Below are 26,672 nucleotides of genomic sequence, written 5' to 3'. Positions count from 1 at the left end.
TGGGGGGAGGAAGGTGTTGAATTATATCAGTTCTTGACAGATTTTGGATACTGGCCCTTTTCCTGATACGTCATTTGCAAATATCTTCTCCCATTCTGTCGGCTGTCTTTGGCTTTGTCAACTGTTTCCTTTGCTGTGCAGAAGCTTTTGATCTTGATGAAGTCCCAGTAGTTCGTTTTTGCCTTTGCTGCCCTTGCCTTTGGTGATGTTTCTAGGAAGATGTTGCTGCGGCTGAGGTCACAGAGGTTGCTGCCTGTGTTCTCCTCTGGGATTTAGATGGCTTCCTGTCTCACACTGACGTCTTTCATCCATTTTGAGTGTGTTCTTGTGTGTGGTGTAAGCAAATGGTCCAGTTTCATTCTTCTGCACGTAGCTGTCCCGTGTTCCCAGCACCATTTATTGAAGAGACTGTCCCTCTGCCACTGGACATTCCTTCCTGCTTTGTTGGAGATTAGTTGACCATAGAGTTGAGGGTCCATTTCTGGGCTCTCTGTTCTGTTCCATGGATCTGTGTGTCTGTTTTTGTGTGTCTCGATGATGACAGCTTTTTTTTTTTTTTCTTTTAAGATTTTATTTATTTATTTGATAGAGATCACAAGTAGGCAGAGACGCAGGTAGAGAGAGAGGAGGAAGCAGGCTCCCCGCTGAGCAGAGAGCCCGATGCGGGGCTCGATCCCAGGACCCCGAGATCACGACCTGAGCCGAAGGCAGAGGCTTTAACCCACTGAGCCACCCCGGCGCCCCATGTGATGACAGCTTTGTAATAGAGCTTGAAGTCTGGAATTGTGATGCCACCAACTTTGTTTCGTTTTGTTTTTTTCTGATTGCTTTGACTAATCAGGTTCTTTTGTTCCACACAAATTTTAAGATATACATTTTTCTATTTTCCTGATTTCTTTATTTATTGTTTTTTAAGTTTTTATTTATGTATTTGGCACACAGAGATCACAAGTAGGCAGAGAGGCAGGCAGTGAGAGAGGGGGAAGCAGGCTCCTGTGAGCAGAGACCCCCCGATGTGGGGCTCAATCTCAGGACCCTGGGATCATGACCTGAGCTGAAGGCAGAGGCTTATAACCCACTGAGAGACCCAGGTGCCCCTATTTTCTTGATTTCTGATCTTATCTTTATTATTTCTTTGCTTCTACCTAATTTGGGCTTTTTAAAATTTTTATTTATTTTAATTTTTTAAATTTTTTTAAAGCTTTTTTTTTTTTTTTTTTAAAGATTTTTATTTATTTATTTGACAGAGAGATCACAGTAGGCAGAGAGGCAGGCAGAGAGAGAGGAGGAAGCAGACTCCCCGCTGAGCAGGGAGCCCGATGCGGGACTCGATTCCAGGACTCTGGGATCATGACCTGAGCCGAAGGCAGAGGCTTAACCCACTGAGCCACCCAGGCGCCCCCTACTTTGGGTTTAATTTGTTATTTTTCTAGGTTCTTTTTTTTTTTTTTTGGAAGATTTTATTTATTTTTCTAGCTTCTTAAGACACGATTAGATCATTATTCTTAGACCTTTTTTTTTTCCCTGATACAAACATTTAAAGCTACTAACTTCCTTCTAGCCAAATGAGCCCACAGATTTGGCTGTAACATTTTCACTATCATTTAAAAATATTTTCTTTTTTTTTTTTTTTTAAATATTTTATTTATTTATTTGACAGAGAGAGATCACAAGTAGGCAGAGAGGCAGGCAGAGAGAGGAGGAAGCAGGCTCCCTGCTGAGCACAGAGCCCGATGCAGGGCTCGATCCCAGAACCCTGGGATCATGACCTGAGCTGAAGGCAGAGGCTTTAACCCACTGAGCCACCCAGGCGCCCCAAAAATATTTTCTTTTTTCCCTCGTGATTTTGTCTTTGACCTACGGGTAATTTAAAAATGTATTAAATTGCCAATATTTGGGGATTTTCCAGGTATCTTTTTATAGATTTTTAGACTTGCTGCCACATGGTAAGGGAACATAGTCTGCGCCACCTGAGTCTCCGGGGACTGCCAGAGCCTCCTGCAACAGCACAGTGGACGAGGTAGCGAGCGGCTGTGTACGGTTTCCGTGTCTGCACGGTCTGGTTGTCTGCCTGTCCCCAGTTCTCTCAGTGTTGCTTCAAGTATTTTATTTCTTCTTCTTACTATTTTGTCTTCTTCCATGTGTCAGAGCAAGCGAGCGAGAGAGCACAAGGTGGGGGAGCGGCAGGCAGAGCCGGCAGGGGGAGACACAGGCTCCCCGCGGAGACTGGACCCCAGGACCCTGAGATCGTGACCTGAGCTGAAGGCAGAGGCTTAACTGAGCCATGCAGGTGCCCCTTCTACTTAGTTTTTTTGAGAGAAAGAGAACATGAGAGAGCGTACACACAAGTTGGGGCAGGGCAGAGGGAGAGAGAGAATCTTTTTTTTTTTTTTTGAAGATTTTCTTTCTTTCTTTATTTAACAGACAGAGATCACAAGCAGGCAGAGAGGCAGGCAGAGAGAGAGGGGGAAGCAGGCTCCCCGCTGAGCAGAGAGCCCGATGTGGGTCTCGATCCCAGGACCCTGAGATCATGACCTGAGCCGAAGGCAGAGGCTTAACCCACTGAGCCACCCAGGCGCCCCGAGAGAGAGAGAATCTTAAGCAGACTCCACGCCCGGCACGGACACTGCCACGGGGCTCCATCTCACAACCCTAAGAGACGAGGACATGAGCTGAAATCAAGAGTCGGAAGCTTGGCGGACTGTGCCATCCAGGCGCCCTGCTGCGAACACCTGAAGGTGCTCCCGCGGGGGGCCCACCCAGAGGAGCCCGTGGGCGTGAGGCTGGCCCCCTCCACAGCACCTCCCGTCGGTGCGGCCACCCGCCCTTCTGCTCAGAGCACGGCATGCTTCTCTCTCCCCGTCTTTTCATTTTAACCTACTTGCACACTGAAAACCTCTCTGCAAGCAGCTTAGCATTCGGTTTTGTTGCAGCGCAGTCTAAACCCTCTGCCCTGTCATTATTCTTCGTCTGCTGGCACTTAACACACGGGTTTGCAAGGGCTGTGTTTTCTGTTGTCCACTCACTTTTCCCTCTCCTTCCCGACTTTTTTTTTTTTTTAAAAGATTCCATTTATTTATTTGACAGAGAGAGATCACAAGCAGGCAGAGAGGCAGGCAGAGAGAGAGGAGGAAGCAGGCTCCCTTTTTTAGTATATGTGCTGCCGAAGCGAGCACAAGCAGGCTCCCTGCTGAGCAGAGAGCCCGACGCAGGGCTCGATCCCAGGACCCTGAGACCACGACCTGAGCCGAAGGCAGCGGCTCAACCCACTGAGCCACCCAGGCGACCCACCCCCCTTTTTAAAATGAAGATTTCATTTATTTACCTGAGAGAGAGAGAGAGAGATAGAGAGAGAGAGAATGAGCAGGGGGAGGGACAGAGGGAGAGGAGGAAGCAGGCTCCCTGAGGAGCAGGGAGCCCGATGCGGGGTTTGACCCCAAGACCTGAGATCATGACCTGATCCGAAGGTAGAGTCTCAACCCACTGAGCCACCCAGGCGCCCCTCTTCAAGCAGTTTTAAGGTTCTGCCTTATGTCCTCTCCTGGCTTTTAATTCCCTTTCCTTTGCAATCCTGCCCCAGGGAATGAAGACACACAGCCTTCGCTGACGAAGTCTACTGTGGATGGGCAACACGCAGCGTGTAAGAGCCTGCCACAGCGGGTGTCACTCGATGCTCACGGATGTGCCCGGTGCGGCGCTAAGCGAAAGCGGTCCATGGCCAACCAGCCCGAGCAACCGCGTACTATTCCATCTAATAAGAGGACGGGGACCCTGCGAGGTGTGCCGTGGTACGATGTGGCCATTCGCACAGATTCTACTCTTTAAAAAAAGAGTAGAATTTGATCTTCAAAAGCTCAGTACAAGGAACCAAGGATCCTTGGACAAACAGCGGACCCCCATGCTGGGGCAGGGAAAGCAGTGACAAGGCCTGGAATATTTGGGGCCAAAAAGCAACAAAGTGCTTCAAGAACCATGGGACCACATGTGGGGCGGACGTTGCTGTCAGCGCAACACTGGTGATGGATTCGCGTAGCACCGACAAAAACGCAAAACCCCAAACCCGAAGTCCACAATGACACAAAAGCGAGGGGCGTGTGTCTTCTGTAGAGAAGAAGACAGAATCTGAAAGGCACCACTTGGCCGTGACCAGTGTGTGAACCAGTTTTGTGTCCGTGAACGCTAAGGCCAGTGGGGTGTTTGCGTGGCATCTCGGTGCCATCACCTGATGACCTGTGTGGGGCTGCAGCGTCACGGACAATGGGACAGGCAGCTGGTGTGACACAAAGGAAGTGACATGTCACTCTTGTGGTGCTCCTGCCAAAATGTCTCCCATGAACCCAGCCACGGTCACGCAGTAAGGCAAGTCCAAGTACGGGACACACAGGCAGGGGCAGGAGAGGTCGGGAGGGAAGGAGAGGCGGCCGATGGAACCACGCTGATCCTGCTCAGTCGGGCTGACACGCGCACACGCACGCTGCCTGCACTGTTTTCAACGGTGAGTGTAAAACTATCTAATAAACCAAGAAAATTATGAAACAAGAAGTCAGCGACGGGGGCACTCCGAGATCAGCTTGTAGAGATGATCCTTCAACTCGGGGGGTGAACGGGCCTCCTGCCCCCAAGGAAAAGGAGCAGCGTCACCCCGCTCTGCGTGCAAGGCTGCAGGGGAGCGGTGACTGCTGGGTTCAAGGGCCTGGACCCGCGGCTGCGCACGTGCCCTATCCTGGCCCTACTGGACCCGGCACAGCCTCCCACCGCCCAGTGTTAGGCGCTCAGGGGCATCCCACCCGATCGATCGGGCAGGGAGCGCGGCTCTGCAGTCGGTGGAGCCTTCACTTGCTTCGCACGACTCATTAAAGCTCCAGCGATCACACAAGTTCCCACGATTCCTGACAGAACCGCTGCCTTCTCTTGAGACGGCTCCTTGAACGCAAAGGTTAATTTGAGGCCAAAGCCAGAATACTTCTGTGGGGAGAGAACTTTTGTTGCAGGAATTAATTTTAGATCATGCCCTTTACAGACAGCGGAGGTGACAATGAATTTCGAATGTTCAACAGTGACGAGAGAAGGGGTACAGCGGGGAGTGGACCTGGAGCCCGTCGCGCGGTCCGGCCAGGGCGGGCGCCTCACGCGGGAGCAGGGCCTGGGCGGAGCGCACTCAGCCTGCGGGGCGAGCCCACCTGCTGGCTCTGCCGCCTGCGCCCCTGCGCAGACTTCGCCGCTCCCAGAGAAAGATCACCCTTCGCCAGCGAGCACACTGCAGGCCTGCTTCCCCGTGAGAACGTCTTTCCAGAGCTGCAGCCACGATGAGCCCCGCTGCAAAGGGGCCCCGAGGCTGCTCGACCTGTGTCCTCCACAGACAGGCAGGACTTGGGGAGGGCAGGGCCCCTGACACCTGTCATTCAGGGGTGTCGTCTGGGAGGCTTGGGAACCCCAAGTGTCCCCACTCACACGCGGAAGCAGTCACAAAACCGGAGGAAAGAGGCGCACAGCGCCCTGCCCCCGCCTCCTCTGGGCCGGTCTGCCACAGGGAGAGCGATGCTCCTCGCCAGCTTCCTGAGCCGGGGCCTGGGCGGGCTGCCATGCAACGGCACGAGAAACGGGAGCTCCTCCCTTCAGGCAGCAAGGAACAACGGGGGTGGCAGACCCCATGCGAGACGATGCCCCTGCGGTGCCCCGCGGCCGAGACGGAGACATCCGGCGGCGGCCCCGTCCATCACCATGCTCGGCAGGTGCGCCAGCAGGCCCCAGACGGGCCCACATGGCCCAGACGTGTCCCGTCACAGGGGCGGGGAGCCGGGACTTTCCGTGCTGTGACATGGTGGTGCTCTCTCACTGGAGGGGCTGGGGACGCTGGCGGACCAGAGTCAGAGGCCGGGGGCCAGGTGTCCCAGCTGAGAGGCCTACCGTAGCGGACGCGGCAGCTGGTCTCTCTAGCATCCCGCAACCGTGACAGCTGTCAAGGGGGCGGAGGGTGGAGCCCTCTCTGCTCTCAGCCCGGGAGGACCCTGTGGTCCTGCCCACAGCACCTGCTAGCCCGGGAGTGGCAGGGACTCACTTGGGACTCAAACTTCTCTCCTTTTATCTGTGTGTGCGGGTCCGGCAGGGTACCTAAACCCTGGGGGTTGGTGCTGGGCACTGCCCGATGCCACCCCGACCCCAGGGACACAAAGCTCCCTCTGCAGCCAGCTCCAGGAGGAACAGAAGAGCTGCTAGGGGCTGAGTGTCTGCGAGGGAGGTCTCCCTGGCTTGTGCCAGCCCTCTGGACACACGTTTGCATTCCTGGCAGCACAGACTGGTCTATGGACTCAGTCGCCTACCTGGACCGGGTCCGCTTCCTGCTGACGCCTGGACTGTTACTCATCCGGTAGGCAGTGGGGACACTCCTTTCTTCCCTCCGTCTCTCGGGAGAGTGTGCTCTTCTCCGAGGGGACCGGGATCGTGACCTGGGCAGAGGAACAGAGGAGTTTTAGTCCGTGTGAGCGGCAGGCGATCACATCCATGCTGAGGCAGTGATGGGCCTCATCTGGGTCTGCAGATGCCTGACAGGTGCTGCCTCTGTGCTTCTCGGGGGCACAGTAGCAGCCCCCTCCCCGGCCTCACTCCACTGACACAGAACAGAGTCCAAGCTCTGCTCCTAGCCCACAACACTCAGCACACTGCCGCCCAACATAACCAGGGCACGGCACGCGCGAGGCTGGTCCGAACGGCCCGCAGCACCAATGCTGCCGGATTCCAGGGCTGACCGGGTGACTGATGGCCAACTCAGGCCTGCGGTTTCGCGTGCTCCTTCTGCCTCTGCGATTTCCTGCCCTCAACCATTTGCAGCTCACAGACCCCTCGATCCAAATGACACAAGGAAAAGCGCTGATATTCAGGCGAGCTGTTTCTATTGGTTTTGAACACTGGCAGCAGGAAGAAGCAAACGAACCAGAGCCGCTACTTGGAACCCTCTCTTGTTCACACCCACTGCATGGCCTCGCGGCGTGAATGCTGAGCTGGCCACAGCAGTTCAACTCCCAGCACACGCCTCTCAAGATAATTTACGTTTGGGAGATGCCTTGGATTAAAACCGTCCTTTAAAATATCTCATTCTTCCTTCTCAGGTTCCTGGAGAGACATTCGCTCTATCTGGGCAGTGACCTCGCCCACTCAAGGCAACCAGTGCTCGGAGCACGGACTCCAGACCCTAATACACCGGGGGTCAAGGCCCTCCGAGGAGGGTTCTGTAATGACACGTTTAGGATTCTCCTTTTTTGTTCATTCAGTGAAATTACTGTTTTAAGAAGACAAAGAGTAAGCAGAAATCTGGACAAAAAAAACCAATTTCTTTTCATTCTGTTTCTATGACAACCCATTCAAAAATAATATAAAGAGCAGTTTGATTTTGCCATAAAGGATTCCACACCAAATCATTTTAATTATACCCCCCCCCCCCCAATAACACACACCGTTGTTCCAAACATCAACTTATCAACACGGTCCCGGCTCCTGCGTCCCAGAGAGAACCCTGCGTCACTCCTGAAAGATCGGCCGTGAACAACCCCAGGTAAACCATCACCAGCACCACCGTGTTCTGGCTTACAAAATGGTGTTGACAGTCTTTCCCAATATTTACAAACTACGAGGGTGAGGTCCATCAGACACCTCGACATTTTACCGGGTTTCCCCTCCAAAGAGCTCCAGGAGTTAGGGAGAGGAGCTGCTGACAGCTGCTGTGGTTGGTGCTCCCACTAGGCGAGTGGCCCTGCCACACTCTGGGCTTCGGGGCCCGCAACATGAAGGCACACACTTTGCACTGAGAATTCAGGGTGCCAGCTGGGGTGGGACCAGAGCCCCAGAGAAAGCTCTGCGTAACCAGACCTCTATACCCGTGGAATGCTCACACAGAGAACGATACACTTGATAATCAGGAAACGTGCATTCGTTTTTAGTGCCTGTGGACTCCTAACTCTCAAACAATACCACTCTGCAGTGAACATTCCAGGTCTCTGAGGGGAGGTGGCTGTCCCCAGTAGATGTGGAGTTATCTGGGAAAGTAGCCTGCTCAGTACCAAGGGCAGTAAGCTTCGTCAGATGATACTTAGGTTTTATTTCTTTATTTTTAGATTTTATTTATTTATTTGACAGCGATCACAAGTGGGCAGAGAGGCAGGCAGAGGGGAGGAGGGAGCAGGCTCCCCACCGAGCAAAGCCCGATGCGGGGCTCGATCCCAGGACTCCGGGACCACGACCTGAGCAGAAGGCAGAGGCTTTAACCCACTGAGCCCCTTGAGCCCCCCTTAGGTTTTATGTTAATGAAAGAAGCACTGATGTTTTAATTCTGTTAATGAGGCCGTTAATACTGGTATCACAACAACGCCAGAAACAGGAGCTGTTTTCTAAGTAAATAACCCGCACTACGGGGCTCAGACACTTTTTCTTGCGGCTCATAAATAGCAGTCTTTCAGATAGTGGCGGAACGTGGCTCTTCACCTGAATGACAGTGCTGTTTGCAAAAAGCTTCTTTCCTTCTGCGTTTAACCACTGAAAGCACCCCCGCCCCAGTGCCTCCACCGCTCCGGAGCAGCTCCTGGCGGGCCATGGGGCAGCAGAGCTCCCACAGCTAACCACACTCCACCCTCTGCCCAGGCAGCTCCCGAGGGGCCAGCTGTCCCTGCATCGCTGCGGATGCAGAGAGCCCCCAGGCATCTGCTGGGTTAGGGTCGGCTCCACAGAACGGGGAACCCCTGGCCCTCACCCGCATGCTAAGCACTGAGCGCCACCTCCTGCGAACCCTGTGCAGCTGAGGAGCTTGTATGAACGACCACCATTACCCCAATTTTGCTGGCGTAAGCTGTTTCCAAATATTAACTCTGACTTAGAAAACGTGTTTCTAGGGGCACCTGGGTGGCTCAGATGGTTAAGCCTCTGCCTTCGGCTCAGGTCATGATCCCAGTGTCCTGGGATCGAGCCCCGCATAGGGCTCTCTGCTCAGCAGGAAGCCTGCCTCCCACTCTTTCCCTGCTTGCCTCTGCCTAATTACGATCTCTCTCTGTGTCAAATAAATAAAAAAAGATCTTAAAAAGAAAAGAAAAGAAAACGTCATTCTAATCCCTAGCTCGTCCCCAAGCGTAAGTGTGGAGGGAGCTGGGGACTGTGTGGATGCTGCCCCCAATACTGGGGGCACAGAGTTCTACCCGGAACCTGCCCCCATTCAGCCGCCCCTTAAATACTGACTGACGAGCCGATGGAACAAAGGCCGAAGGGGATCTTCTCTAGCGTTCTTCAAGTAAGCTTCATTTCAAGCTTTAGAGTCTTACAAGATTTTAACAACACCTAACTAACAAAGCTCAATTTTTAGGCGATACACTAATGACCTGAGTACTACTTTGTTCCATTTGCGGCAGAGAACCCGGTGAGACAGAAGCAGAAAGCAGAGAGGGGCACGTGGGTGCCTCGGTCGGTGGAGCCTCTGACTCTTGATTTTCTCTCCAGTCCTGGTCTCAGGGTCGTGGGACTGAGCCCCGTGTTGGGCTCTGGCCGGGCGTGCAGCTTGCTGTTTCGCTCCCTCCCCTCTGCCCCTCCACAGCTGCAAGTGCTTTCTAATAAATAAATCCTCACAAAAAAAAGAGGAGGAAAAAAAATCGTACATTTCAATTAATGCTGATTTAAAACACACTAAGCACTATGCGGTAATCGCTCTACTTTCCAAGAAGCAACATACTGATGTCTAAAGCTCAAGATTACTCTATGGCTCGGCTGCCTCTGGAGACCCAGGGCCACCTACAGCTTCAACGAGCTGCGTACTCGGACCGGAGGCATGCGAACGCCACCTATCTTCACACGGAGATCACGGGGGCTGGGAAAGGGCCTCTAACCCTAACCTTCTATGCCTTACAAAGCACTTGTAGCAGGAGTCTTTCTGAAATAATCAAGTTGCTGGGCACCTGGGTGGCTCAGTGGGTTGAGCCTCTGCCTTCGGCTCAGGTTGTGATCTTGGGGTCCTGGGATCGAGCCCCACATTGGGCTCTCTGCTCAGCAGGGAGCCTGCTTCCCCTCCCCCTCTGCCTGCCTCTCTGTCTACTGGTGAGGTCTCTCTGTCAGATACATTAAAAAAAAATAAAAGTTTATAAAAAATAAAATAATCAAGTCGTGCGTCAGGCCCAGGAACAGTCTGACAGGTCCCTTACTGCAAAGGGTAGCGCTATCTGAAAAGACAGTTAACGATGACATTGTCTTTAGCAACTTCAAGATTTGGTTAAAATCTGAAGTATTTTTCACACATCCAGATTCAATTACTGAGAACACCAGTGTCTCCTGGTTTAAATCTGCTGCAGTGTAAACCCACTGGGGTCATCTGAGCCGGCAGAGCCTGGACTGGGAGCAGGGGTGACTGCCCGGGGACACATGCCACATTCCCAAATGAAGCAGACGTGAGGCTGTCAGCCGTGCGCCCGGGCAGGACTCCCCCCGAGACTGGCGTGAGTCTCATCTCCTCTGAGCGGCCCCGGGGCCGACGGACAGCTGGTCTCTCCTGCAGCCCCGAGCTTGGCGGGGTCTGGATTCAAAAAGCATCGTTGATTTTTCAAGGCAAAACATCACAGATTACCAAACACTTGGAGGGCTTTGTGTCATGATATGATTTTGATTTTATGACGAAGTGCACTTTGCCCTGATACCCCATGAACTGCCAACCAGAGGCCGGAGGGTCCGGCTGCCCCAGTGGACGAAGTGAGCCCACGTACCCACAGTCAGCTGGAAGGAGCATGGAGACACTCGGCCACCACAACTAGAACAGCTTGAGTCATGAAAAAATCAGCTCTGGTGACAGGTAATTTTAACTGTAGGTCAAATTAAGGTGAAGCTGGCACTCTGCCAACGCAGAACTCAAAAGCAGAAAATTTTTAACTCTTTTCTTATAACTCAAGGTTGCACACTAAGAATTAGGATTTTGCTTCTTGCACTTGTCAGCATTGAACATTCAGAAAAATAGAAAATATATTCAGATCAAAGTATGTAACTCTGAATCTTTTCTAAAACAATGATTCAGGGCGCCTGGGTGGCTCAGTCAGCTCAGGTCACAGGGTCTGGGGGCTGCGAGACGGAGCCCCGTGTTGGGCTCTGCACTGGGTGTGGAGCCTGCTTGGGATTCTCTTTCCCTCTCCTTCTGCTCCTCCCTTCCCTCTCTCAAAAAATAAAAACCAAAAACAATTATTTAAAAAGTATTAAAATAGGGGCCCCTGGGTGGCTCAGTCAGTTAGGTGTCTACCTTCGGCTCAGGTCATGATCCCAGGGTCCCGGGATTGAGTCCCGCATCGGGCTCTCTGCTCAGTGGGGGGCCTGCTTCTCCCTCTCCCTCTGCCCGTCCCCTGCTCATGCTCCCTCTCGTGTGCTCTTTCTCTCTCAAATGAATAAAACCTTAAAAAAAGTATTAAATGACATATAAAATGCCTTACTCTATTATGGTCAATTAAAAAGCACGTAAAACAGAACTCACAACTCTGAGAGTCAGACGAGCACCGCAGCTGTGATGAGAACAAGCTGGGGAGACGCTGGCGGCCGCCCCCGCCCCCACAGCTGGGGACGGGCTACACTTGGCGCTCTACGCGCGGAACACTCGGGATCAGAGCACAGCTCGCGGCTCGCGCTGCGGACGGGACGAGTTTCCTAGCGGCCAGTCCCCCAGACGAGAGCTCAGGGGCGCGCTACTACTCAGAGGGCTGCTGTGGGCTGACGGGACTTATGTCCATTACATAATACCATTTAAGAAATTCTCTCAAAAAGAAACTTTAAAACATTTTGGTATTTACCTACAAATTCCAGGGAGCTTCCAAAAATTGAAATTCTATCAGCAAAGTTGTTTGTCGAATGAAAGAACAGGAAGGTGCGTGGGTGTGTGTCTGGGTGTGCACGTGGTGTGTGTGGCTGTGCGTGTCGAGATGGAAATTCTGAAGAACGACCAGAATTGCAAGAGCCGAGGAGCAAACGTGTTTACGTGGGGAAAATCCGATTTCACTGCTGCCACACTTGTCAGGCCTTCGAGGTCTGGTGTGGCTAGAAACGGACGTACCCAGAGGCGGGTGCGTCTGAGACAGGACGCGCCGGGCGCGCGCTTTCCAGGAAAGGAGGCGGATGCGTGTCAGCTGCAGAGGACAGATGCGGTCCCCGCAGGCCGCGCGCCGCGCCGGAGAGGAAGCCAGCGGACTCCATTCGATGCCGAGCGACAGGCCGTGATGCAGGGTTTAAAGACAGAGGTTGTGAACCTGCTGCAGTTGTTTCGGACAAAACTGCTCACCGGGCAGTGAATTCTGTGGCCCTTCTGTGATCTGCTCTCACGCCCAGCGGTTACGGGCGCCTCTTGTAGGCGGGCAGAAGGGTGAACGGATGGAGAGAAGACACAGGTGCCGCCCGCGTGGGCGTCGGGCAGGAGCCGCGCCGAGCCCGTCACAGCGCGCATGCGGGCAATTAGCACAGGAAAGGCCACACGGACAGAACGAGACACCCCACCCTGTGCGTTTTACATGCTGAACAAGCCCGCTAAAACTTACATAGATCTGTTCTTAAAAAACCTGGCTGTAGCTTTAGAAATCAAACTCCCAGACAACCTGGAAAGATGTCATTGGGGTTTGCAAGCTGGACCTGCAGGTGAGCCATCAGGAGGTCTGTGCTCGCCCCGCTGGCCCGGTCGCTCTGGGGAAGGAGGACCCAGCACCCGCGGCAGTGCCGCGCCACGGGCGCCCCGCACACCCACCTGGAACGGCGCGCCGTCCGATAGGCACTGGGGAGACAGTGCTTGGCTTTCGAGTGGGACCTGGGCCTGGATTTGGAGGACGAGTGGTACTTGGGGGAGCGCGACCGCGTGCGAGACCGCTTTTTGTGCTTTTTCTTCTTCCTCTCCTTCTCCTCTTCCCTCGGGGGGTCCTTACTTTTGCCGGAGGGCCCTTCCGGGGGCTTAACGTCTGAAGTGGGCAGAGGTCTGCCTCCGGCCAGTAGCGGACAGGGCACAGAACTGGCTTCCTGGGGACAGAAGTAAACGTTGGGATGTTAAGAGGAAAAGTAGGACATTTCAAAACCGCACATGTAAAATTTCAACATTGGGGCCTCATACCATTTAACGCACCAACACCTCTCAGAAGGGAGCACCTCCTTTTCTATGGCTCTAAAACATCGCCCTGGTCTCCGGGGAAGTGGCAGATGCCAGGAGTATACGCGACAGTTTCCCCAGCCTCTGCTCGTTCACCAGCCCAGCCGGCAGCACTCGACCTCATCAAGGGAACGTGGCAGCAAGGACACCGAGGCAGGCAGAGAGCCGTGCTTGTGCTTTCATAAATCACCGCGACCTTCCACTGACCGAGAGATTCTCAGACCTCCAGCATCGGGCTTTTATGAATCTCTAAACCAATCTGAAAGTAATTTTTGAAGGAAGACCTGAACTAAGAGGTTCCTCTTTGATTGTAAGAACTCTATCAAAAGAAAAAAATCTTCCTTCTTTCCTTCCTGTGCCTGAGTTGATGGATGTTAAGTAAACCCTCGTGGCCATCATGTCACACACACCTCGATGATCACGCCGCGACCTCATGTGCATGGTGCATGTATACAACAGTCATGCCTCAGGACTAGCGGGAAAACACGGTTCTCACGGCAGTCCTCATACAGGCAGCCCCACGGGCACAAGCTGGTCGGCACGTGCTGATTCAGCGCGGTCCTGCACTCAACACACTGTTCACCATAAACCCCAGCACCCATGCGGAACACACGGAGGTGACGCACCCCGAGGCCCCACGGCGGGAAGGTCCACAGGTGGATGAAGACAAGGGAGCCCGTCAGCTGCAACCTTCATCCAGGGCAATGCCAGTTCTAGCAATTCCTTCTGAAGAGCCAAGTGTGCACGCTGCACACCCAAGGTCCCATGCCACACCACTTTGGAACGACCACGACCTGCAAACCATGCAAATGGCCCTCGAGGGCACTGGTCCCATGTGGTGCAGCCGGACAGTGAAACAGTGCTCAGCCTTTAAAAATAAGGTGGTAACCCTACGTCCACTGATGGCCTGCATCATAGTGTAAAATATCCAAGTTCACAGACACAAACCAGAACAAACCCCAAACCGACTCAAACCTGAACCTGAACCCCAGCTCATGTGCTGCCTGCCCCTGTCCCCGAGAAAGGTCCTTGATGCGCTCTAACTGAACACCACACAGACTGGGACGCCCCGCCACTCTGCATTTGAACATCGGGGGCATCCAAGGACCCAGCTGGGATGCTCTGGGGACAGCCCGAGGTGGGTGCTGAGCCTGAGGGATGGGAGCGTCTGCGGGGCAGGGCCCGCGGAATCCCGCAACTGCTCCTGTCCTCTCCTTGGGTCCTTGTGGTCCACGTGGACAAGGCCCACTGGATAAGGGGACAGTGCTTCCAACTGAAGCGACACCCCTCCCTCGGCCTCATCCCCACCTGCTGCCGGGGCCTGAGCTGTCGCTTCTGAAGCGGTGCCGCCCTGCACACTCGGGAGGCAGAGACGCCCAGACCCGCCCACAGCCCGGTCGACATGCCAGGACAGGAGAAGGGCAGGCTTGATCACAGTCTCACGCAGGCTGTGCCCCCCACCCCGCCCCTACCCACGAGCAGGTGCCAGCACCAAGCTCAGAGACATGCCACCTGGAGGTTTTGGGGCCATGCCCGTTCCACACCGACAGGACGGCAGGGGCGGGGGGACGTGTTTCTGGTGCGGCAGGCACAGGCCAGAGGCTCTGGCTGTGCAAACACAAGAGCAGGGTACCCGAAGGCCACTTAGGGGTGTCCCATCACTTGCTAAGGGACAGGTGTGCATCACTGGCCTCTCAGCTACCCTGGAGGGATTCCTGCTACACAGCGAGACAGGCCAGGGAAATTCAAGGGATACCGAGGGAAGTTTCTTGAGGACGCACAGTAACGACTTGGGCCATAAAACTCTTTCAGAAAATGTAAGCAAAATGTTTGGACAAGTGCAGTAGACATCTGCTCCCCTATATGAGCAAACTGCCTGTGTGGGCAACAGCCTTTCCTGCCCCCTCAATCCATGAATTCCAGAGGACACACACACTACCGGAGCAGGGGACAGACCAGAACATCCCAACTCCCCGGTCACTGTGCCATGCGGAGGGAGAAGCACAAGAGTCCGGTCCAGCTGTCCAGGATTCAGGTCCGAGTGGGCGATGAGGTGAGTCAGGGCTGAGAACGCAGCTGGCCAGGGGACGCTGTGCCTGGAGGTGAATCCTTGATCTCTGAGGGGGCTGTACCATGCTCCCACCTCAGAACACGAGTGCCGCTCTCTACCGGTTTTGTTGAGCCACGTGGGGGCAGTGGGGTCGGTTCCTGACCCTGTGCCATCAGAGCCTGACTGCGCAACAAGCTGGACTTTCAAACCACTAGAAGACAGACTCAACAGTTGGCCAGCCGTATCCTCTGAGCTTGGCCGCAACAACGGAAGCCGTGGCCCGTGCACGGCAGTCAGCTATTGGCCACGTGTGGCCAGTGTGGCTAGGGACCTGGATTTTAAATTTCACTTAATTTTTTTTAATTTTACTTTTTTTAAGATTTTATTTATTTGACAGAGAGAGAGAGATCACAAGTAGGCAGAGAGGCAGGCAGAGAGAGAGAGAGAGGAGGAAGCAGGCTCCCCACTGAGCACAGAGCCTGATGCGGGACTCGATTCCAGGCCCCTGGGATCATGACCTGAGCCAAAGGCAGAGGCTTAACCCACTGAGCCACCCAGGCGCCCCAGAATTTGACTTAATTTTTAAAAAAGGTTTTATCCACTTATTTGAAAGCGACGGAGAGAAAGAGAGCTGGAGAGGAGTGCGAGTCGGGGGCGGCAGGGCAGAGGGAGCACTGGCCCCTCCGGAGCGGGGAGACCGGCACGGGGCCCAGATAGTGACCTGAGCCGAAGGTAGGTGCTTCAGTGACTGGGCCACCCAGGCACCCCCATTTAATCTTTATCAAATTTAACTTGATAAATTAATGACTCTGGGCGGCTAGCGGTTACCATGTAGGACAGTGCACGCCTTGAAAACACCCCTGCACACAAATGCTGTTTCTGCCTTAACCAGAATCTCCACCACCTCGCCCGCTCGAATGGCACGTACCAGCAGCCTGGAAGACAGACTCCCGCGGCTCCCCACGCCCCACTCTGGGTTCCGACGGCGCCTGGCCGAGCCCTCTGCCGCCACAATCAAGGACAGGCCGATGGGAAGACAGCGAATGAGCAGAGTTGCCTTCCTGGGCTGGAAGGTCACTATTCCAGCAACAATGGGCGAAGCACAAACCGGAAGCCGGGAGGGGAGCGCAGGGGCAGGTCTGAGCGGCACTGGGAGAATTCAAGGAGGGACTCTGGGAAACCTTAGTGCCCCCAGTTTAGGACACTGGGAAATGACACTAGCCCGTCCTCTGATCACAAAGAAGAACTTGCCAACACGCTGACACGAACCCAACAACTATCACGTCCCGCCGCGGGGAAAGGAACTGCCCAGCAGATGAGCAGGTACTTGGGAGACATGACCTCCCCTGGGAAGGGAGGCCACGTCAGCTGTCAGAGTGGGGGAACCCCGCACAGGTCGCAAGGTGCGACGGTGACTCGGACGCTGCAGACTGAAACACGTCCTCTGCAGCTGCCCGTCTGGGGGTGCCTGGCAGCTGTCGGCGAAGCCCCTGCCTTCGGCTCAGGTCATGATCCCGGGGTCCTGGCATTGAGCCCCGCTTCAGGCCCCCTGCTCAGGGGGAGTCTACTCCTTGCTCTGCCTGCCGCTCCTCCAGCTCATGCGTGCGCTCTCTGCCAGATAAATAAAATCTTAAAAAAAAAAAAAAAAAAAGTAAACCACGTCTGAATCTCCATTTCCTTCCCGCCAGTCACATGTCCCGCGCGGCCCCTCCCACGCAATCCAACAGCGGAGCTGAGCGCCCACGCTGTTCTCTGAGTGTTCTGCTGCGTGGGCGCCGCTGGTCACCCGGTCACTCACGGGCCCGCACAAGGCTCCCGCCGACACAGCGGCCAGCGCACACTCCTCCTGTGGAAGCGCTCTCCCTCGTCCGCGTCCCTCTGATTCTGGCAGACAGTGGCCGAGCAGGTCACCCTGCCCGCACCTGCTCCTGCAGACCCCAGGGCGGTGCTGATGGCTGCTGCACCCACCTCCCGCCCCTGCGCATCCCTGGCCCCAGACGGCCCTCCCTATGGGGTCACCTCTCACAGGACCAAGGCTCCTCAAGCCCGGCCTAGACGCCATCTCCGCCTCCCAGAGGCCCAGGCACATCCACACACTCATCTGCTCAGCTGCCCTGCAGGACCACCCTGGGGGACAGATGCGACTGTGCCGTCACCGGGTAAGAAACAGGCTCCCCATTCATCTTCCGAGGTGCGCTGGCGCCTTGAATACAACAGAGGCTCAACCAACAGAGGCTGGTTTTTAGTCTCGCGTCCCTGCAATCGCTTGCCGGCCCCACAAACTTGGCAGGACCATTACCTTGAACAAACTGCTAGCATCTGAAGGTGTCCTGAAACGGGCTGTTACCGCACAAATGATCACGTGACAATGCAAAGGAGCTCAGATTTAGGGTCACTGGTTTCTCTGCATTCTGAACCAAGCGCACACCCCACAATGAGCCACGTCCGTGAATTTCCAAGGACTCGCGTATGTGCTTTTCTGTGCCTTACAGACTGCTCCACAACATACTGCCTCACCTGCCCGCGGCGATAATCCTGCTCTACAACGTGAGATTGTACCCGGTCACAGAAGACCCCCCCTTCTGACGTGCAGGTCAGCGGGGGGATGGAGCGGGCATGTACTCCAGGAGGCCTCTACAGTGAGTGGGAAGGTGAGGGACCTGGCGACACGCACCGTGTCTAGCTGTACGCTCTTGAAACGAAATTCCAAGGCAGCCAGGCCACGGCGGACAAAGAGGAAAACCATCAGGGAAACTGATGAAAAGCCATCCCCAGCGAGAGGTTGGCAGCCAGGAGAACACGTGGACAGGCTATGGAGGTGGCCCTCGGGCGGCAGGGGCCAGGACACCAGGAGCCCCTAGGAAGTCACTCGTGTCAGGACAGCTAACGTATATGAACTAATGGAACAGATGCCATCTTTTCACCGGTCAAGACCAACAGCCGCCAGAGCCCACGGACAGCCAGTACCCACTTGGGTATTTTCACAGCCCCCGGAGAGAGACAAAACCCGCCACAATCGTGTCAGGGGCTCACTTAGTAGTGCCTGAGATTTAGGAGCCATTTCCAAGGTCAGGGGCCCATGCTGTGGCTCCACTCACTGGAGTGAGTGTGCAGGACACGGGAGCACGGTCACAGTGCTAAGACCGGGCCAGCTGCACATCCGCCCAAGGCTGGGGCAACTTATGGGCTGGCAGCAGGCGCTCACCCGATAAACACGCACAAGCACAAGCCCGATGGACACAAAGAAGAGCTCTGCGGGGTGAAAAGCCTGGCACGCACAGTAACGCACAGGGTGCGGTCCTAGGACTGAGACATTTATTTATTTAAACTTTTAAAAATCGTTATTTATTAATTAATTTTAAAAAACAGATTTTATTTATTTGACAGAGAGAGAGCACAAGTAGGCAAAGAGGCAGGCAGAGAGAGAGAGAGGAGGAAGCAGGCTCCTGCTGAGCAGAGAGCCCGATGTGGGGCTCGATCCCAGGACCCTGAGATCATGACCTGAGCCGAAGGCAGAGGCTTACCCCACTGAGCCACCCAGGCGCCCTCGTTATTAATTTATTTAACAGAGACAGAAAGAGAAACACAGCGAGGGAGGAACAGAAGCAGGAGGTCGGCAGAGAGAGCAGCAGACTCCCACTGAGCAGGGAGCCTGATGCGGGGCTCGATCCTAGGACCCTGGGATCATGACCTGAACCGAAGGCAGAGGCTTAACGACTGAGCCACCAGGGCCCTCCGGACTGTGACATTTAAATCTACATGTAGAAACAGATTGTTCTCCCTTGAGAATACATAAGCACTAAAACACAGCATTCACGTAAAATGGGTTATGATTCAGCTTAAAAACCGACATCATGACAGGTGACCCAAGCTGGTCCCGGAAGCACCAATACCCCACCTCCATGAGGCCCCAAGGGCAGCCAGGCTGATGGAGATGGAAGGCATGGGCGCCAGTGGCCCCCAGCCAGCGGTGCACGGGGCAGTCTCCTTCGGGACTGTTCCAGGGTCCCGACTGTGGAGGGTGGGGACAGCGGCATGCGACAGAAGTGTACTCAGTGCTGCTGAATGGCGTGCTCGGAAAGGATTAAGATGACCAGTTGTAGGTACGGGAATTTTACACAATAACAACTGCAGTGAGTAAGAACTAGCGCTTCCCTGCGAATCACGAAACAGGAACACACGGGAAGGAAGCGTGTGCTCTCCTCAGTGCCTTGCCCTTGCACGCGGACGGTCTGTGTCACGTGCACGGGGTGCTTGGTGGAAGTCGGAGCAGATGAGCTGCCGTAAAGTCCTGCGGGGTCTCGAGCCAAACCCTCAGAGGACATCCCCAGCTGCCCTGCGCACGGCGGCTCACACAGACCTGGGGGCCGCACGCCAGAGGGCCGTACCCGGGCCGGTAGGGGACCGCTGTGCCAGCAGCGGCGAGTGACGTGTGCACATCGCAGCCCACGAAGGCAGGCTGACCCATCTCCAGAAGCTGCTTCCGGCTACACTTTCCCGTTGAATCTCACTTATGACAACTGCCAACATAATTATTTTTGTTTCAAAGCAATTAAAGACGTTTATTACCATCTGCTACTACTGTTACATTTTTGTTGAAACAGCGTGGGAGCTACAATCTCTCCCACTAGGTCTGCAAGGGGAATGACCCAGTGATTTAAACAAGAACCATCAACACTCATTTCCACGTATTACGATTCAGAACACACGCTCGAAAACAAGAAAGGTGGGACTCGCCGTGCATGGGTAAACAGGAAAAAACCCTGAGTTGAAGCCTTTCTCGCGTCTATAGGGAGGAATTCTGCTGCCGGGGTGAGGCCACAAGGCAGACTGGGGAACAGGGCACACTGATGCGGAGCAATTCTGGCTGTGACCAAGTTTTCACTCAAGCACAGCGCTGTCAGGAAGCACAGCTATGACCACGTGACAAAATCGGCTTCAACAGCCCCACATGCAGATGTCCACAGACTACGCCATCTACTCCGCACTCACACGGCAGGGACCACAGGACGTGCGCACAGCCCGCTCCGAGCCCCCCGCCGGGAGAGTTCCAGCTCCCCGGCCCCTGCGAGCTGCAACCGTCCCAGCAGAGGCATGTCGGCCTCTGTCCCTCCCTGATCGAGCCCCAGAATGACTCCTGACAGAGACAGCGGGCTTGGCCAGCAGCAGGAGGCAGGAGCCAGGAACTCACCGTAAGGCTTTCCTCGGAAAACAAATATACCCAGCGGTTACATGTGGCCAAAATCCATCTGGAGTCATGGCCCTGGACTCTCAGAGATGTCCGGGTGATCAAGAGCACAGGGCACCTTCTCTGTCACCGGGAAAGGCCTCTCCAAGACAGGCTGGGGACCATGGGAAGAGCAGGCCGGAGCCCGGGGTGGGATGGGGTGGAGAAAGCATGGAGGGCCGGTCATGGCCGTGACATCTGAGTTCGCTTTCGAATTCAAGTGCTGATGTTGACATGAACCCGAGCAGTCACTGTTCCAGCCAAGTGTGTCCCCAGGCAGACGCACGTCCCTCTCAGGGAAGCCCCCGGTGGCCTCATGTGCTCACGAGAGCAAAGGTTCCCAGCTGGGGAGAGAGGCCCGAGTCTCTGTGACCGTGCCTGGCACCTGCCGTGGGGGTTCTGGTGGGAACTTCGGCCACAAGCTCTGGGCCCCCCGAGGCAGGAGGCCAACACTCACCCACTTCTGTCCGGAATGCTGATGTGAACTTCAACTCACCTCCACACTGAAAGGATTTTCCTCAACTTTTCCGACTTCTGCTTCTGGCAGAGGATTTTTTAAGGTCTGTAAAAATAAAGCTGCTTTCCTTTTACGTTCTGCTTGAAGCTGCTTCTCCTTCGACTCCTTAGATGCCTGGGCCAGCTTCTCTCTGGCCGCGGCCGCGAGTCGGTCCTCCAGCTTTTGCTTTGCTTAAGGAATAAACACAGAAGAAAGCAAATGTTCACAACACGTGGTCTTTTACAAACATCTGGCTATTCTGATTTTCACAGGCAGTGAAAGGGTCATGAAATACAATGCAGTTTTCTAAAAGATTAACATAACCCAAATTTCTAGACAGATGAATCAAGCAAATTGAATTTTGAGAGACTTAGTTCAAAATGCTTATTATTAGTATTTCTAACGTTTCACCTTCAGAATCAAAGCCACAAAGTTGATGGGACCGCACAGCAGGGACAGCGGGGATCAGGGAAACCTCAGAATGCCACTCACCCCGGCCAGGGATGCCGCGTTACAAGGTTTACTCCCAACACACGGCTCGGTTTATGGCAGTTGGTGCGAAATCAGATGCACACGCACAGAGCCGAGCCTGCCAAGGGACAGGGACTTGCACAGGCCAGGTCTGAGCGAGGCATCCTCCTACGAATGTGGCTTCACCTGTGCGCGCGCGTATAGAAAGCGCAGCGTACACCCCGGGGAGCAGAGCCAGAAGCTGACGTCGGCGTTAACTATGTGAGTGCAGAGCACGGTGTGTTCTGGGGGCGGGTGGGAGGCAGGGGGACACCCGCACCAATGCCACTGGTGGTGCCGGAGCAGCTGGTGGCCTGGCTGGGGCCCGTGTCACCTTGAAGGGTTGGATGGGCCCACGGCAGGGCATCTCCTTGTCTGGTACAGGGTCCGAGCAGGGAGCACAGGTCGAGTGTTCGGCCCAGGGCTGTGGTCAGAGCGCACAGGCCTCCTGCCCACACGAAAGCACTCTGGGCAGACTCTGGAAACACGCTGTGGGAGCGCTGTGTCTGCCGCTTAGTGAAGAGCAGTGCTCAATGCTCTAACCAAGAACTTTCCTCGTGTACAACACCCCCACCAGACCCCCGCGGTTCTGGGGTCTGAAGGCTGGAGGTCCCGGCTGGCAGTCTCTGTCCTGCAGGCTGAGCGGGTTAAGCTTGTGTTTACGTACTTTTTCCTTCAAGAAGTTGAAAACATATGGACAAACCTTGCTTCGCTTCTAGCTCCTCCTGGGTCAGCTGGGGCCGCTTCTCCTCAACCACTACACAGGGTGGGGTAACTGCCGGGTTCGTGTTCGTGGCACTACTGGAACTTTCCTGGCCTTCTTGGCCTTCTTCATCGTCATCACTGTCATCATCTAGCTTAACACGATTTTTTTCCAAGGGAAGGAGATCATTTTCTTTGGCCTTGATTGCAAAGCTTATCGGAGCAAATGAAGCTATTGAGAAAAGTGAAAACGGTGATAGACTTTTAGGTATCTGGAAGCACAGAGCAGAAACCCGCAGGGGCCCCACCATCCACAAGCGCATCGGCCAGCGGGGTAGCGTCCCGAGCGGAGCCACTTCTTACATGGAGGGAGGTTCCAGGGCTGCAGGCAGCGCCTGCATGGTCAGAGAGGGCTGCTGACATGCACGCTGCATGCGGGGGGCTGGGCTGGCCCACGGGGCGCTCGGACGCAGGCACCGAGGGGAGTCAGAGTCACCGCATCTATAAAGGGTCAGTCGCTCTCAGGGTTCTCCTTCCCTTCCCAGACTCAGCATAAGGCTGACTCTGTGTAGGACAAATAGGCACATGATGCGACTCGACTAAGGAAAGGTACTTCTAAAAAACCCCACTCTATAAGGTAGCCTCTTGTTACAAAGCAAAAGTTACTGGGCCCAGTTGCCTCATTCAGCAAACACTTTAACACACCCCTGCTTCGTGTAAGACGTGATGTCTGACTACTCTACGGCCGCCACAAAATGTGAGGTGGTGCCATGTTCTCCCCAAGAATATCTACAAATTTTACTAAGAGAAACACAAAGGCCCGAAAGGAAATAATCTTCCCTGTCCCCATCCACGCAGCACTCCCTCGCGGTGCCTGGCCCCTTCGGACACTACGGTGAAGGGGGTTTTCAACGACACCTGCCTGACTGTACTGCGCTACTTCACTCTTAAAAACCATGAATCAGGGGTGCCTGGGTGGCTCAAAGCCTCTGCCTTCAGCTCAGGTCATGATCTCAGGGTCCTGGGATCGAGTCCCGCATCGGGCTCTCTGCTCAGCAGGGAGCCTGCTTCCTCCTCTCTCTGCCTGCCTCTCTGCCTGCTTGTGATCTCTGACTGTCAAGTAAATAAGTAAATCTTTAAAAACAAACAAACAAAAACACCCCATGAATCATTACCTAATGAAAGACATTCAAGTAAACCACAGCAAAGGGAAATTAAAAAAAAAAAAAAAAGATTTATTTAGTCATTCGACAGAGATCACAAGTAGGCAGACAGGCAGGTGGAGAGAGAGGAGGAAGCAGGCTCCCCGCTGAGCAGAGAGCCCGATGCGGGACTCGATCCCAGGACCCTGAGATCATGACCTGAGCTGAAGGCAGAGGCTTAACCCACTGAGCCACCCAGGCGCCCCTGCAAAGGCAAACTTGAAAGTGCAGCACACACCGCGGACTCGGAGAATGCAGGAAGCGCATCCGGGAAGGTACGCTCATCTTCTGGACGCACCTGAAACTTTCCATTATGAAACCTGGCAGGCTCCGGAAGGGCTGTGTCTGTGGGTCGGCAGGGAGGGGGCCCAGCTGGCCCCCGAGGGCCCCACCATCCGCACTCTGCGGCTCTACACCGCGGAAGCTTTGCAGCACATAAGCACCCTAGGTCTGCCACATAACCACGTCTTGTCCACAACTGCCTCGGGCTACAGCACAGTCACATGCCACGTGCTGCGAAAGGCACAGCTGGTGAATACCCCGGAAAATCCGCAGCACACTGCCTGTACCCATGCACAACACACCCTGCACAGGGGCCACGAAGACAAAGGTTCGTTAGGGGAGCCCACATTAACCGCAGGACTGTTACACAGTCCCCTCTTCCGCAGACACACTAAATCATCTATGGGTGACAGGCTACGATGTCGGGGACTCGCGAAGGCAGCGGGGAGACTGGGGTGCTGCACTCATCATGGCACGCTGCATCTATACACCCTGACATTTTCTGTGAGAAAACAAGCTTAATATTACTCTTTACCACCTATAGTAATACGATCTCCTTAACAACATACAGCCAAGAGACCTTAAAAGGCAAAATAGTCACTTAAATGTCAATCAAAATTCCTCACGGACTTGGGGCTACAGCAGCACATTCCAAGATAACTTTAACGATTCTCAAAACATCTCTTCCTCCAGACTGAATAAACCAGCCCTCAACAAACGCCGTATTTTAAAATACCCGCTTCTGGAACACTTCCTATGCTAACGTGTACGGACCCCGGCACGTATGCGTGTGAAACGCAAGGCCAGAAGCCCAGTTACTGGCGCAGATGCTGAAGCAAGTCCGCAACGGCACAAGGGCCAACCCCGGGCCTCACCTCACAAAAGTGCAGCCCCGTCCGGGATACTGCTGGGCTTCCTGCTTATAGGTGGGGAACCGAGGCTACAAAGGCCAAGTAACTTTCCCAGGGAGCTGAGCCAGGGAGCAGGGGACCGGAAACCCTTCCTTCACGTAGGGAACCTGGCCCGGCTCCCCCTCCTGCAAGGATGCAGCAGCTCTGGCCCTGCCTCCACTGGCACAGCCTCCCTTCCCCCACCTCCGCGGGGCTGCTGTTTCCTCCTCCAGCCCCAGCTCACAGACGCCCGCCTGGCCTCTCTCTTCCACAACTCTTCGGGTTTCGCATCGTGTATCCACAGCCCGCTCACCCTGGGCTGCAGGGCGTGGGGCCAAGGCGGCTGGGAGCCGGGCCGGGGAGCTCGGTCAGTGCGTGTGTGGCACACACAGTCCCCACGCCTTCATCCTGCACAGGCGCGCCGCCGCAGGTGAGGGGCCAAGCCTCGTTATGAATGTCAGCCTTCGAATGGACTGCGTTCTCTTCGGAAAACTGACACCACAGATGGACAAAACGAAAGATCAGCCGTGGCACAGACACGCAGGCGTGCCTGGGGCCACACTCGAGCGTTGCAGCCCACTCCACTCGGGGAGCCACACTGTGCCATGTTCCCGTGGCAGCAGAGATCCTTTTTAAAAACCGGAGTTTCATTTCTTGGTCTGGACGTTCCAATGTATTTCACAGTTTCCCACGACTACGTCTGAGGGTTTACCTCTACGAGCCCACGAGCCCCGCAGGGAGCACTCGGTTGGGGCACCGGCCCAGCCACAGGTGTCAGGCGTGAGCACGTGGCTGTACTAGGAGCTGCGCCCATGTGCGCTTGCAAAGACAGTGAGGGCTCCTGCTGCCCTGAGCCTCTCCCTCTCGGAGCGTTATGCATAACTTGACTGATTTGAGAGGCAAAAGGCAGCATCTTGTTAATGCAGATACACTTTAAAAATTTAAAAATGTATCTCCTGACCATCATTTTCTCTTCTTTGGTGAGCGATCTGCCAAGTCCTTGGTCTACTACTTCTTTGCCACGCTGTCTTTCCTCACTGGTCACTGAGCTCTTCCCACAGTGTGCACAATGCCCCTTCTCCGGCCATGTGAACCGTCACCAACATTTTGACATTTGTCATTTAATTTCTTTCAGGTCCTGCCCCCATCAGACCTCCTTACCTTCCTTAGGATTTATGGCTTCAATTTCTAGAAAGTCTATTTAATTCTTAGATTATGAAAAAGAAACTGACGTTATTTTCTTCTATCTTCGTGTTTCTATTTTTAAAAGTATTTTATATTAGAGAGAGACAGTGTGTGCAGGAGCAGTGGGAGGAACAGAGGCAGAGGGACAAGCAGACTGTGCCCACAGCACAGCCCCTGACCCGTGAGATCATGACCTGAGCCAAAACCAAGTTGGCAACTGCGCCAACCAGGCGCCCCCCCTTCATGATTATTTTTTTACATTTAAATACATAATCTGTCTGGAACTACTGTTGTGAGATGTGGAGGAGCAGTCATATTTACTTGCTTTCTGTAACGGGGGACCGGACTTCCAGCCATCAGTCAGTCGCACTGGAGCGCACCAGCTACACCCCAGGACACACCAACCGGGGATCAGCTGCCGTGGCCAGGCTCGTGGGCTCCCACCCAGGGCAGCACCCATGGACTGCTCCCAGGCCCCACCTGGCCGCAGGCCGCCCTGCATTCCCACTCCTTGGGAGGCCAGGCTCCTCTTTCTTGCGGGAGCAAACCTGACCTGATGTGGTCCTGCCAGCTGCCTGTGTTCTGGGACATCGTGGACCGGTGCCGTCCCCGAAATTCTTCCAGACCGTGCGTCCATCACACCTGCCTCTTCTCGACACGATAGCAGTGATTAATACTTTCCTAGACCATGTTTTCAGTTATTTTCAAATTCATTCGAATTTAGGGTTACATGTATGATTCACGTGCACTTCGAAAATGTGCTTTTCTTCACCGTTGCCTGCTGGGTACCCGCCGACAAAACGGCGCACTTCACCGGCCTTTCCCTACATCCTCGCTGGTCTCTGCTGACTCGCGCTGCACCCCCCACCCCCGAGGTCCTCAGATGCATTGAATGCTTTCCTTCTGGGTTGTTTTTTCGTTTTGTTAAGACTTCATTTATTTGTCAAAGCAAGCACGCAAAGAGGGGGAAGGGCAGAGGCAGAAGGAGAGGCAGGCTCCCCC

General features: G+C 54.6%; 1 protein-coding gene across 2 annotated transcripts in view; it reads right to left on the bottom strand.

Moving 5' to 3' along the window:
- Positions 1–26,672, bottom strand: part of SFSWAP (splicing factor SWAP) — a 68,871-nt gene that overhangs the window by 5,787 nt on the left and 36,412 nt on the right. For both annotated transcript variants that reach the window (XM_059138637.1, XM_059138638.1), the window contains exons 12-15: positions 22,113–22,343; positions 20,900–21,090; positions 12,734–12,999; positions 6,321–6,446 (exon numbers count right to left, since the gene is read on the bottom strand). In XM_059138637.1, coding sequence (XP_058994620.1) covers positions 6,321–6,446; positions 12,734–12,999; positions 20,900–21,090; positions 22,113–22,343 — 814 coding nt within the window. The remainder of the gene's footprint in view (positions 1–6,320; positions 6,447–12,733; positions 13,000–20,899; positions 21,091–22,112; positions 22,344–26,672) is intronic.

The sequence above is a fragment of the Mustela lutreola genome, chromosome 11 (genome assembly GCF_030435805.1).
Source record: "Mustela lutreola isolate mMusLut2 chromosome 11, mMusLut2.pri, whole genome shotgun sequence".
Classification (NCBI taxonomy): domain Eukaryota; kingdom Metazoa; phylum Chordata; class Mammalia; order Carnivora; family Mustelidae; genus Mustela; species Mustela lutreola.
This window is presented reverse-complemented; position numbering and strand designations above follow the sequence as displayed.